Here is a 15093-nt window from a genome sequence, read left to right as displayed (position 1 = left end):
TCCCTAAGATAACCGTAGCGGGGAAATGACAGGCCGCCCGGGAACAGCGTTAAAAACATACTGAGGACTATAAGGTTGTCTGTGAGGACTATTACCTGCTGTGTATTGCAAGTAAGCGTATGACCAGCACGGTCATAAACAAATCGTAGGGTTACGGATTGCGGAAATCTAAATTTCAATCGGTGTGATCCAAATCTAAAGAGGAACATAAGAATTTTTTAAAAAATTTTTAAAAAAATATATTGATCACCACTCAGAGCAAACCAAACTGCTATTAACTCTAAGCCAACTATATCCGGTCATACCTTAGTTAGAAATATCAAGTAGTGCAGAGAGGAACTATCTTTGTGTGTCAGAAACGGCTCAACTGATTTCCGAGTCCGTATCTAAAGTAAAGAGAACAAGTGGAGACTGATTTGATAAATGAGCTGCCCCACCGTAAATGCTGGCAGATGTCCAAAAAGAGGGGGGTTGTGTTAGGTCTTACCCATGAGAGCCGGTCCTTCAGCGTGGGACGGGTGTCTCAGAGGAGCGACTCCAAAGTGCTACTGCCTGGAGGGGGCGGGGGTTGGGGCGAGCATGAATAACTTCGCCGTCGTCTCTGAGTTAAAAGAGTGAATCGGCGATTAATAATAAAGTAAACAAGGTTTTGTGGGGGAGAGCGTAATAGTTGTAACGCATTTACCTCTCAGTGCGTCTTCGAGATGTTCGAGCCCGGAGGGCGGGGGTGGGGGCGGTCTCGTGTGACTTCGCCGTGGTATCTGAATCAATAAAGTGAATCAGAGGTTAGATTGCATTAAATTAACCAAGGGGCTCCTCAAAGAAGCGTGATTGTTAAGGGCATTTACCTCTTGCTGTAATTCTCTCTGCAGTGACCGGGAATCCTCGCGGGCAAACACAGCTCCGTAACCAGGAAGTGTCCTGGCGGGGGCGTGGCAACTCAATATATATGGAGTTAACAAGGTAAAGGAAGGACTAAAATTAAGTAACTTAGCAACCGTCTGGATGTAAACAAATATACACGGAGTCAGCAAGTTAAGGGAAGGACTCAAAGTCAGTAACCTAGCAACCGTCTTAGTGTGAACAGATGGCGGACCAACTCACTGAACATTGTGTGGATGTTAATAATATAAGCATAACGTATATGAACGATACCTATAAAAACGAAGTTCATGATTTAACAAAAGTATTGACCTCAGACACCACGTGTATTCATAATGTACATTGTGTTCGCTAAAGCGAATAGGACATATGACTCAATTATCCCATATTGGCATGGACCTGCCAACAAGGCGGTCAAAATGCATGATCAAAGGTTGGGTCACTACAATATATTGGATTTGATGGTAAAGTCACATACATACGGTAACACACTGATAGCTAATATCTAAGATACTGCATAGGACATTCCGATAGTGTTGAATTCAGATAATTAGCATGAAACTGCCAACATGAGTAAGGTTGGTTGATGTGCACGTACCTACCAACATGGTGGTAAAGGTGCACATAAATAACCAAACTTCTTAAGGGTATCATAAATTGGCCAGTTGGGCAAAGGTATTCTCAGATTCATTTAACCCATTGTTCACTGAGTTGAAAAAAGTAATCCATTTCAATTCCCTGACATTCAGGATCGGGGCTATACTACCTCCTCTAGGACCCAGTTTAACCTGTTCTAGGATGACCCATCTCAAGCTTTCTGGTAAATGGTTCTTCGCAATACAGTGTTCTACCATCGGGGCCCCCTGTACCTTGCATTTGATCCTACTGCAGTGTTGGAGAAACCTCACTTTTGCACGTTGTTGTGTCTGTCCAACGTAGGGTAAATCACATGGACATATAATGCAGTATATCACATTGGTTGTGTTACAGTTGGTATGAGATTTGAGAGTTACTCGTAGTTGTTTGTGAATGAATTCTTTTGTTTGAATGGTCGCGGGGCATGCTTTACAGGAACCACATCTGAAGTGTCCCATGATTGGAGGGAGATTCCACATTGCGGTGATTGTGGGTTCCGAAACAGTGTCAAGAAGTGAACAGACCACATGGTCACGAATGTTCTTCGCCTTCTTAAAGGAATGTAATGGCAGATCTTTACTGCCAAGGTCCTCCGAAATCAAATTCCAATGATTGTTAATCACCTTCTTTATGGAATTACTCTGGGTGGAGAAAGTTGTCACACAAATTAAGCGGTCCTCTGTGTTGCTTTTGTGCTCCTTAGGCTGTAACAGGATATCTCGGTGATTGAACCATGCTCTTTTCCTGGCCTTTGTGGTTAAGCGTTTTGGATAGCCACGTTCTATTAGCCGCGCCTTTAGGACTTCCGATTGTTCCATGTAGTCCTCTTGCTTGCTGCAATTTCGGCGTATTCGCAAGAATTGCCCGAAAGGCAGATTGTCCCTCAGACCTCTGGGGTGGTGGCTGGAGTATTGGAGCAGCGAGTTCCTTTCCGTCGGCTTCCGGAACAGAGTCGTATGTAGTACATCATCCTCAGCGATGATGGTGATGTCCAAGAAGTTCACAGATGTTTTATCATATTGTATGGTGAACTGAATATCCTGAGATCTTCTATTTAGCCAATTGTAGAAGTCTTGAATTCCTGTCTCAGTACCTGTCCAGATTAGGAGAATATCGTCGATATATCTCATCCACATACGTATGTTCGATCTGTATGGATTGATGTCATTCAACACAAAAGTCTCTTCAAATGTAGACATGAAGATTATGGCCAGGTCAGGCGCAAAGGCAGCCCCCATAGCCACGCCTTTGGTCTGTAGGTAGAAGAGATTTTGAAATATGAAGAAGTTCTTCTTCATGGCAATTTTGAGGAGCTGGACAATGAATGAAGTGGGTACCTGGACCGGGGCCTCTCTTTTGTTGAGTGCGAGTGTGGCCACGACAAGTGCTTCATCTTGGGGTATGCTTGTATAAAGTGACACAATGTCACACGTCGCCAGTAGCTCTTGTTGAGAATCAAATGGGCTTCCGTCCACCAAATTGATGGTGTGTGTAGTGTCCCGGATGTAGGTTGCGGTGTCTTCGGCTAGAGGTTTTAGAAAGAAATCTATATATTTACATAGAGGTTCCAGTATCGAGCCACAGCCGGAGACAATTGGTCGTCCCGGTGGTCGATTCAAGTCTTTATGCACCTTCGGCAAAGTGTAAATTGTTGGTATCCTAGGATCTTTTTGATTCAGAAATCCAAATTCTTTATCCGATAGAAAACCTTGGTCCAGGCCCTCCTGAGTGGTTCTTAGTATTTCATTGGCCAAATCTCTGGAGGGGTCACCAGGCAGTCTCCTGTAGCTGATCCCGTCTCCTAGTTGTCTCAGGATTTCATTCTTGTAGTCTTCCACATCCTGAACTACAATGGCTCCGCCCTTGTCGGCGGGTTTGACAACCACGGTTTTGTTTTCTTTCAGGGACATTAACGCCTGTTTCTCAGCCCTACTCGTGTTGAACTTGATATATTTCCTCTCGTCCAGGATCCTCTTTACATCCCGTGTGACAAGGCTTTCATAGGCCAGGATTCGTTGGGTCATAGTGTGGGTCGGCGGAACAAAAGTTGAAGGGACCCTGAGCCCAGTCGTGGAAGAGGGGCGTTGCATCGGTCTGTCTTTAAAGAAATATCTGAGTCTGATCTTTCGGAAAAAATTATGTAGTTCTGCCAGAGTGTTGAAAGTATTGGGTAATGCGGTAGGTACAAAAGATAACCCGCGATTAAGCACTCTCAGTTCCTCTTTATTCAGTACATATTTCGAAATGTTGATCACAGGGGACGGTACATCTCTCACCACCTGTAGTTCTTTCTGCGGGTCGATCTCTCCCCGTGTTCTTCTTGGGCCGGGAAGTTCACCTGTTTCATCCCTCTGCCTCTGCCCGAGTCCCATTCTTCCCTCGAGTTCTGTTGGCCTCTGCCCGACCCTCTGGTCCAGTTGTTGCCTCTTCCCCGTGGGGGTCTCCAACCACCCTGTCCTAAAAAAGAGTTCTGTTGGTAGGGGGGGCCGTATGTTCCTTGGTATCCGCTGGGTCCGGCTTGTTCTGTGTCTTCACCTGAACTATAAGAAGAGTCTGAGAAGGTTGTGAAGTTCCTTCTCCCTCCCCTGTAGGCACCACGTCCACGGTTGGTAAATCTACCCTGGGAGTCCTGTCGGTAATACTCTTCTTGAAGATAGGGATATGTCTTCTTCTTGTCATACAATTTCAGGTCTCGTGCAAGTTTCTCCAATTTTTTCTTTATAGTCGTTGTTTCAAAGTCTTGTAATGTGGATACAAGTTTGGTGAGAGCTTCCTTGGAGTTAGTTAGAGTTGAGTCACTTGTTATTTCTGCCTTTAGATCAGCAATTTGTTTTGTTAGGACGGAAATTTGTTCATTGGCGGTTTCGATGCCAAGCACCATCCAGTGTCGCGAACAATTGTTCGCGACAAAACTGAAACCCTCCCTGAATTTCGGGACGTCGACAAAAATTGCCGGTTCCACCTTAACCTGTAAGCCTACAGGGATGATGTTAGACGTCAAGCATTGTGCAAGAAAGTGTCCGTGCAATTTTGTTCTGATGAGTTTCTTCTCAAGGCGTTCCAGGTTACTGATTTTATCATTCAATGTGAAGTCCAAATTCAACCATGGCAGTCTACTGAAACGCCGTGCCTTGGTAAGTCCCTGGAAGCCTTTGTCCTCAATGTCAATAGTGAGGAGCTCCGGAGCTTCCAGTGGTACAAACCAGCGCTGTCAGACCGATTAGTGAGTCAACAACGGCGGCTTGACCCTCAACATTTAGCCAGTCTACTGCTGGAGTTTTTCTGCGAAACTTTGCAGAAAGTTTCCAAACCTTGAGTTTTTGCAATTTCTTGTTCCTTTGTGGAAAATAAGGGTCCAGTTGCACCAGCCAAGAGTTCGGAGACTCTAGATTTCCCCTTGGAAAGTCCTGGAAAATCCAGTTGCAACTGGTCAGTTGTGATAATCCTCTATTTGATTTTCAAAGTGGCTTCTTCTAGCTCTGTTGTACCTGTTGCTGATCTGGGAGTCCACACCATTTCCTTTGAGTAAGGCACAGTCCTTTATTTGTGGAGCCTTGGAAGTGCAGCAGGTGCAGTGTTTCAGAGTACAAGACTTCTGTGGTGCAGTCCAAGTGTCCAGCAGGGCAGTGCAAAAATAAATCAAAATGGAGAAATTCTCTCCCTGGTGTGTGTAACTTTGTAACCCAACCCAATGGTGTGGCTAACAACCGCCTACACATCCCTACCAGCCCTTTTCCTAATCTACTTAGAGAGGCTCCCATCTGGCTGGAGATCACGGAAGTAGGGGCTGGTTTGGGTCCAATGACATCTGTTCTCCTGCCTTTGATGCCCAGCTTATCTCCCCAGCCCCTTTCATCTCCCAGGCTTTTACAGTAAGAAAATCTCTTCCCACCAAATGCCTGTATGATTGTAGCCCCAGGACTCTTCACACCTACTCAGGGCACAGCTTGGCTCAGGCTGTCAAAGGCAGATCAATCAAAAGAGGCTGCTACAGAGCTGTTTTAGGTAAACTTCAGGACAGTAAGTTCTAAAACTACTCTTCTATGATTGTTACATTAAAACCAACATTGGCAAGTTGTCGAATTTAAGTGACAATTTGATACTTTGAATGGTATTACTAGCTCCAGTGCAAAGACAGACTTTATTACATTTAATAAAGCCTTCCCAGTGTTAGCCTATAGGGTTAGCAACACTATAATAGGGAAATACAACTTTAGCTATTTTTCTCCACCAGGGCATATAAAACATATTGTATTTTGTCCCTGATTTTTACAACAATGCACATGCTCTTTGGGGCACCTAGGGTAGACCTTAGGGGTGTTGTATATGTTATAGGAAAGTAGTTTGGAACTTTGACTGCAAGGCAGGCCTGGGTTTAAAATGACAACAGACTCCACAGCAGTGAGCACTAAAGTGCATTAAGTCAACTGGGGTCTCTAAACCTCAAAGCCCTTCCATATCCCAGGGCCTTAAATGTAGGTAGATTTTGCCAATTAGAATTATACCAACTACCATATACCTCTAGAGGACAGATCACTAGCCCTGGCCCTGTTTAACAGAGCCCAGGGCGCCTTCAGAGTCAGTAGCCACCAGAATCAGTCAAAAATGGTGGTGACCACGGCAAAAAGGATGGCTTTCCTACACTCAGCCAAAGGGTGGATGTGTAAATTAAAAAGAGATGAGCTCAGCAAAGAGCTTGGAGGAACACTCTGCCATAAGACATTGAACTCATAAAAAAATGGAGCGAGGTGAGCAGTCTGATATCTATTCTCCAAATAAGACTTAAACCATTGAAGGACTGAAATCTGAATGCCTACCTCAGCCAGCCTTAAAAGCAATTTGTCATGTGATATCATGTTGAAGGCGGCGGGCCAGTTAAGCAGCATAAAGTCTCCTGAATGGCCAGCACCTACTGACACTCGAAAGTCATCCAAGACAGACACCAAGGCCATTTCCAGCCCATGAGCAAGACGAAAGCCAGTTCATAGTGGGTCCATAGTGAGCCCAAGATTATATACTGTTACAGACATCTAGAGAGCTGAGTGTTGATACATTTCTCCAGAATGGTCACAGGGAATGACAGCAACAATATAGGGTGAACATTGCTTAAGATGAAAGGGTCAGAATTGGTCTTTTTCAGTAATAGTAGAACCAAAGCCATTTTCCACTCAACTGGTAAGGTCCCATTGACAATGGATGTACTGCAAATGTTCATAAGAGGGTTTGCCAGACAAACAGCTACTATTTTTGAGACCCCAGGAGGAAAAGGATCAGGAGGTGATCCAGAAGTAACAGAGTTCACCAAATCCCAAAACAACTTATGGGTAAACTGTTTCAAACTGAAGAACATAAACACCTTAGGTTCCCATGACTCTTACAATCCGTAGCTGGATTAATTGTACTAGTGAGCTATGAGAGCCAGGAGGAGGGACTACTAGGTGGGCACAAATCATAGCAATGCTATCATAAAAAATAAACAATTTGTTGTACATTTGCTGAGTATAATTAGTTCAGAATGAGAAAACAAACAGCGTATGATCAAGAATATCTACTTCAAGGTGTTCCGAGCTCCAAAAATCCTGTTCGTAGAACGATTTGCCTTGCGGGTGAGGACTAGCTATTTTAACTTTTTATTCATCCTGAACATTCAGTTTAGCCTCAGTGGTGTAGTTCGTTAATCAGATCCTTTCCAACTTTTTGGCACCATTTTGGCTTTCATCAATGAATCATCATATCAAGGTAAAGATGGACGAGCCTGATTACGCTGCAGGATGTGAAGGGAAAGCACAGTGTTGATGGCTGAGAAAAAAACACTCAGAAGAGTTCTTATCATTGACACCATCAACCCGAATATTAATAAGATAATACATTCTTCACTTGCACAAGCAGAAGTAGCATCAACTTGGAAAATCGCAGTAGTCAAACCCCTCCAAGAAAAGCCAGTATCTGTCACTGAGATCCTTTCTAACATTCGTCCAATCTCTCTTTTACCCTGTCACAGTAAAATCACTGAGAAACTAGTTAATACGCAATTGACTCCCTTCCTAGAAATGGTGAATATCCTGCACCCAAGCCAATCGGGTTTCAGGCCCATGTATTCCACAGAATCCGCATTACTACATATCACTGAAACTCTCAAATTTGCATTAGTCCAGGGGAAAATGAGGTGCTAATTCTATTAGACCTTTTGGCCTCATTTGATACGGTCTCCCATGATATTCTTGGGGACCAACTCAAAACCTATGGTACCGTCCACTCAGGGCTAGCATGGCTGAAGTCCTTTCGTTGACCGTCCTGTTTCTTCCAGAAGCGGTCGCTCCCCTCACCTCCTCTCCTGGTATCGTACCTTTCAGCTGATTACTGCCTCGTATTTCTAAATATTTAAATACCGCTTCTGTGCCTTGCTTTTGACTGTGCTTGTGCTCTGATAGTGGCGATTACTGCCTCGCATTTCTAATATTTAAATACCGCTTCTGTGCCTTGCTTTTGACTGCGCTTGTGCTCTGATAGTGGTGCGCTTCGTGATCTGCTTTGCATAGCGCTTTGTGGTTCTACTTGGTGTGGCGCTTTGCCCCTGCTGACCTGAGGTGCTCTTTCCCCCATAGCGCTCCATTGCTAGTGTGGCTCTTGTTGTTGGGGACCCTTCGCAGCATTGTTTACTTTACGGCCATTTTGTGTTTGCTCTTTTGACCCGTCCCAGACCCTCCCTGCACCTCGCTCCCGCCTCCCAGCTGACCCTCCCACGCCCCTCCCCCTCCCCTATCCATATATGACAGATGCTTTTGCGTGCAGCGTTCACGCGCAGCAGACGCGCCCCATGCGCGCCGAAGGTGCGCCAAAGGTAAGCCCGTCTATGCCCATCCGCGCCTGGACCGCGCCCAGCGCCAGACCCCCTGGTCCTCGCAAACCCCACTCCACCCGCATAACATATGCCGCCACCACCATTCTAGCTCTTAACCCCGGACGCACACCGCAATGCTACGAAGCTGGCCCGGGACGTACCCACGGTCCCTTTGCCTGCCACTCCTGCAAATATACCAGCATCAAGACCCATACCACATCCACTAACCCCAAAAACAGCTCTGACTCTTATCACCTGAAGTGCATCCTGCTAAACACCCGCTCGATCCACAGACACGCCACTGAACTCTGGGATCTACTGGACACTACATCACCGGACATCGCCTTCCTTACTGAAACATGGATGAACGCATCATCAACACCCGACATCGCCATAGCCATCCCGGACAACTACAAAATCATCCGAAAAGACCGCACCATCCAAACAGGAGGAGGCATCGCCATCGTCCATAAGAACACTATCAAAATCACGACCAACTCCGACGATAACCTCACAACCGCCGAACACCTCCACTTCCAGATCCACACCGACCCTAGGACCACACTTATAGGCACCCTCATCTACAGACCTCCAGGAACCCGTAAACAATTCAGCGAAGACATCACTGACTTCATCAGTCCACATGCCCTCGCATCCGAGAACTACATTCTACTAGGAGACCTCAACTTCCACCTGGAAAAGAATAACGACAGCAACACCACCACCCTTCTTGAAAACCTGGCCAATCTCGGCCTCAAACAACTTGTTGATACCCCCACCCACGTAGCCGGACATACGCTCGACCCAATCTTCTCCTCCAGCAAACATATCGCCTTCGATCACACCACAGCTCTCCATTGGACGGACCACAGCTGTGTTCACTTCAGCTACAAAACCACCTCGACCCACAACACCCCACAACCTATTCCCCGAAGGAAATGGAATAAAATCACCACCGACCAACTCCTCACTTCGCTCAACCAAAACCCACCCGCCCTCTCATCGGACCCAAACGAAGCGGCCATCAAACTCAAACAATGGATCACTCACAGCGCTGACGAATTAGCACCCTTGAAAAACCATCGCACCAAACAAGACAGCAAAAAGGCCCCCTGGTTCAACGATGACCTTAAGAAATCCAAGAAGCTATGCCGTACTCTCGAGAAAACATGGAGAAAAAACCCAACCACCAACAACATGTCCACCCTCAAGGCAGCCACCCGCAAGCACCACCAGCTGATTCGATCCACCAAGAAATCTGCATTCAAGAATCGACTCGACAACAACGCCCATAACAGCAAGGAACTATTCAACATCGTCAAAGAATTCACCAACCCCACCGCAGCCTCAAACGACATCACTCCCTTCCAAAACCTCTGCGACTCGTTATCCTCCTTCTTCTACAACAAAATCGCAGACATACATAAAAGTTTCGGAAACAGCTCCAACGAACAACACTATCCACCACCCTCAGAACGTAAACCGCCCTCTAACAACCTCAGCACCTGGAACCCAATTTCCACTGAAGACACCATCCGCCTGATGAACTCCATCCATTCTGGCTCGCCAACCGACCCATGCCCCAACCACATCTTCAACAAAGCTGACTCTATCATCGCACCCCATCTCCGTGATGTCATCAACTGCTCCTTCAACTCTGCTACCTTCCCAGAAAGCTGGAAACATGCCGAAGTCAGCGCCCTCCTGAAGAAACCAACTTCAGACCCCTCCGAACTTAAAAACTACCGCCCCATATCCCTCCTCCCATTCCCTGCCAAAGTCATTGAGAAAGCCGCCAATAGCCAACTTGCCGCCTTCCTCGAATCAAACAACTCCCTCGATCCCTCACAGTCCGGCTTTCGAGCCAAACACAGCACCGAAACCGCCCTCATCGCTGCAACAGACGACATCCGAACACTACTGGACAACCGAGAAACAGTGGCCCTCATTCTACTTGACCTCTCCCCCACCTTCGACACGGTATGCCACAGCACCCTCATACAACGTCTCAACAACATCGGCATACAAGGAAAAGCCTTGGACTGGATCACCTAGTTCCTAGCGGGGAGAACTCAGAAAGTCCGACTTCCCCCATTCAGATCAGAGGCAACAGAAGTCATCTGCGGTGTACCACAAGGATCATCACTCAGTCCCACCCTCTTCAACGTTTACATGAGTCCACTCGCTTCCATCGCGCGTCAACACAACCTTAACATCATCTCCTACGCTGACGACACCCAGCTGATCCTTTCCCTCACCAAAGACCCCAACACCGCCAAAACCAATCTTCACGAAGGCATGAAAGAAGTAGCCGTCTGGATGAAAAACAGCCGCCTAAAACTCAACTCAGACAAAACGGAAGTGCTCATCCTAGGATCATCCCCCTCTGCCTGGGACGACTCATGGTGGCCTGCGGATCTGGGCTCAGCACCCATACACACAGACCACGCACGTAACCTTGGCTTCATCCTAGACTCCTCACTCTCGATGACCAAACAAGTCAACGCCGTCTCATCCTCCTGCTTCAACGTACTTCGTATGCTCAAAAAAATCTTCCATTGGATCCCCACCGAAACAAGAAAGACTGTCACCCACGCACTGGTTACGAGTCGACTAGACTACGGAAACACCCTCTACGCCGGAATTACAGCCAAATTACAGAAAAAACTCCAACGCATCCAAAACGCATCAGCGAGACTCATTCTGGACATCCCTCGCCAAGATCACATCACCGGCCACCTGAAAGACCTCCACTGGCTTCCCGTCAACAAGAGAATAACATTCCGTCTCCTCACCCACGCACACAAGGCCCTATACAAACTAGGACCCGAATGCCTCAACACTCGACTATCCTTCTACACACCCACCCGCCAACTAAGATCCTCCAATCAAGGCCTCGCCGCAGTTCCGCGTATCCAAAGATCCACCATGGGAGGTAGATCCTTCTCCTACTTGGCGGCCAAGACCTGGAACTCACTACCCACTCACCTCCGCCTTACACAGAACCACATCCCCTTCAGAACAGAACTCAAAACCTGGCTATTCGATAAATAATAATCCCCCTCCCCAAGCGCCTTAAGACCCTCTGGGTGAGTAGTGCGCTATATAAATCCTTGAACTTGAACTTGAACTTGAACTTCGTTCCAACCGAAGACAAGTAGTTACCCTTGGCCATTATCAACCAGCAGAGAAGCACATAACATCTGGTGTTCCACAGGGCTCTGAGAGTTAATCAGAATCCAGTAGAAATCTCCTTCACCAAAGGCGCACTAAGAGCACAAGGAAGGGAGCTATCAAGACATCAGGACATAGAATACTTGAGAAAGATAAATTTGTTTCAATGTATGATAGAAGCATGGGAAAATGATGCATGGTATCCATACTTAGAAACCCTGCCGAACTACGGATTAAGGTGGGAGATTTTGAAAATCCGAATTGGAACTAACCCTTGGCTACTGGAGGGGAGATGAAAAGCAGAAATGCTATATCCTGATGGTCTATGTAAGTGTGGACTGGAGACGAAGTGTGATATTTTGCACATATTGTTGGATTGCCTAACTGGTTTAGGAGTGAGGAAACAGTTCTTACGACCGTTATTTATAAAATATGGCATAAATTCAAGAGGGCAAGCAGCTACACTACTAATAAAAATGGAAAAATTGGATACTGCAATTGCACTAGGGAACTACCTGAAAGGTATAAACCGTTTGGCCAGGGAAAAGCTCAAGAAAGGATTGTGACTCATTTTATTACCTACCCTTGCAGGAGACATTATTAAAGCCCGATGCACGTCTAGTTCAAATGGTCTTAACCTTTGTAAAATAATAATGATGTTTGTATAGGTTTTTTAAAGATTGTAAATGCTTATTTTATTATGTTTAGAGATTTTTAACATTTTAGCTGACTTTTAATTTTGGAAATACTGAAATGTATGGGCCTATAGTAGTAGGGTTTTATTAGAAATGTATAAGCAACTTAGAAATGCAATTGTGTGATTTTAGAGATCATTACGTATCATTGTTACCGTTTGGATTGTAATGTTTTAATTTTATATGAACTCGAAGTTTAATGACCACGGTCTAAATAAACAGATTTCTCTCTCTCTCTCTCACAGGGCTCTGCTTTGAGCCCAGTACTGTTTAATATATAAATGGCTCCCCTGTTAAATTTGACATCACCTTTGAACATGGAAGCTATTTCCTATGCAGATGATACTCTGTTAATTCTAGTATTGTATTGGATAAAAACTCTAACACAACGGAAGAAATTCTGCAGCACTGCCTCACAGCTGTATTCCATTGGATGAAATCCAACCATCTGAATAGTAACACCAAAAAAACAGAGATCATGTTGCTGGGTAAAACCAACACCTTCTCACCCAGTGTTTGGTGGACTAAAGATATTCCTCCTCCTCCCAATACAGAAGACAGTTTGAAGAATCTTGGAGTGAAATGTTACACCTTATTATCTTTTCATCAACAAGTGCTCTCCGGTGGCTGGCACTTGTTTCCATCTCATAAAGTCTCTGTGGCGAGAAAGTCAATTGCAGTGGCCCTTATTACATCTAGATTGGACTACTGTAACAGCTTTATGCAGGGACCAACAAGTTGGTCCTGAAGAATCTACAGATAGTCTAAAATCCGCAGCTCGCCCAGTCTTGTCCTAAAATGGTTTTGCGGCTCTCAGCCACAGCTGCATTAACATCCCTACACTGGCTGCCTATTCACAAAAGAATATTTACAAGATTCTAATATCACCTAGAGAGCCTTTAGATCGGATGGTCCCAACTATCTAAGGACCAGAGTCAAACCTTCGGTGACGCAGTGAACCCATAGATCTTCATCAGCCGATTTTCTTTCACTACCCTGCTTTAGCTACATTTCTAAAGGAAGTAAATCTGTAGCAGTACTAGGGACTAAAGCCTGGTATTTTCTACCCATCCATCTTCGGTTAGCCTTTCGGAAATCCTTGAAAACCTGGATCTACAGAGCATCAGATGCTCTAGTTTTCTCACTCATCTGATTCCGTAGTTTCCCTGTCTGATATTGCGCCATGATGATCCTTGAAGTGAAAGTTGTGCTCTATAAATACTAGTATACATACATACATAAATTATTCACCGGGCACTCTTTCAATTAATATGAACTACCTCTTAGTGCGACTATAAGATCATTGGCTGAAACTTCACCCAAGATTGTATCAAATTAGGTCACCTATCCATCTTGTTTTAACCATTCTAACCATCCTTGTCCTTGCCTACCCTAAACTTAATTAGCAGTGGACAGTCCAGAACTGGGGAACAATATCCTTAAGGACTACAAGCTTCTCAAACAAAAATCAGGTTGTATATCGGAGTCTCCAGATTTGTACAGGTGGGGAGCATTTGCTGAAGATGTAACATGATTAGCATTCTGATGGAACCTGCTGGGTGAGCATTATTAGGGAACTCCACCAACACATTAAAATCACCCAATATGAGGAAAGTAATATGCATGACTAATTATTGTGTGTTATCTATAGACACAATTGCACAAGTGAAATAAATCACTTGCTAGAAAGAATTAAATATGCTAATTCGACCTTTCTGAATTTTTCCAGGTATGAGAAACTGCTTGAAGTGCCCAGAAGATCACTGGTCTAACCCTCAGCGAGATGAATGCATTGAAAAACATGTAGAGTTTCTCAGGTTTGAAGAGACCCTTGGCACAGTGTTAGTTGTTGTTTCCCTTGTCTTGGCTCTGACCACAGCCTCCGTGCTCATTGTGTTCCTCAAGCACAGAGAGACCCAGATCGTACGAGCCAATAACCGAACCATCAGCTACCTCATCCTCATTTCCCTCATCTTCTGCTTCATCTGCCCCCTACTGTTCATTGGGAGGCCTGAGAACAGGAGCTGCATTTTCCGCCAGATGGTGTTCGGCATTGTTTTCTCACTATGTGAATCTTGTATATTGGCTAAAACTTTGATTGTTGTTCTCGCCTTTAAAGCAAGGGAGCCAAATAGTAAATACAAGAGGTGGCTGCCAGTCAAAATTCCATCTTTAATAATAATCACCTGTTTATCTACACAGTTGTTTATCTGTATAACATGGCTACTCTTTTCACCTCCTTTCCTCGAATTCAATTTGAATGGCTCTGTGGAAAGTATATTTCTGGAATGTAACGAAAACTCACAGACTGCATTCTATTGTATGCTGGGGTTCCTTGGTCTCCTAGCCTGCCTCAGTTTTGTTGTGGCCTTTAAGGCAAGACATCTACCAGATCGCTTTAATGAGACTAAGTGGATCACGTTCAGCATGATGATCTTCCTCAGTGTCTGGTCTTCCTTTCTCCCGGCATACCTCAGCACAAAGGGGAAGTACATGGTGGCTGTGGAAATCTTTGCTATTATTTCTTCTAGTGCCGGAGTGCTGGGCTGTATATTTCTTCCCAAATGTTACATTGTAATTTTAAACCCTAAACTAAATGCCGGAAAACAATTTACTAGAATAAATCAAGTATCCAAGATAAAAATTAAATAAACTGTTATTAAATGTCTGGTAACAAATAAATGGTCTGATCAATATGTTGATCTCTGGTTTTAGTGGTGCATGTATGCATGCATGTAATTTGTAAAGTGTGAACAACAGAGCACTGTACAAGGGTGTAGGTTAAAAGAGAGCTGGGGTACAACTGTGAAGGGATACAGCAAATAAGTCAGACTAGGGAGATACATGGTATTGAGAGGAAGAACG

General features: G+C 45.0%; 1 protein-coding gene across 1 annotated transcript in view; it reads left to right on the top strand.

Moving 5' to 3' along the window:
- LOC144763413 (vomeronasal type-2 receptor 26-like) overlaps positions 1-14880 on the top strand; it is a 211566-nt gene extending 196686 nt beyond the window's left edge. Inside the window, exon 3 of the mRNA XM_078648992.1 lies at positions 13958-14880. Coding sequence (XP_078505118.1) covers positions 13958-14880 — 923 coding nt within the window. The remainder of the gene's footprint in view (positions 1-13957) is intronic.
- Positions 14881-15093: the final 213 nt, after the last annotated feature.

This window comes from Lissotriton helveticus, chromosome 1_1, assembly GCF_964261635.1.
Source record: "Lissotriton helveticus chromosome 1_1, aLisHel1.1, whole genome shotgun sequence".
Lineage (NCBI taxonomy): Eukaryota > Metazoa > Chordata > Amphibia > Caudata > Salamandridae > Lissotriton > Lissotriton helveticus.
The sequence above is the reverse complement of the archived record's forward strand: the minus strand, read 5'-3'. Positions and strand labels throughout refer to the sequence as shown.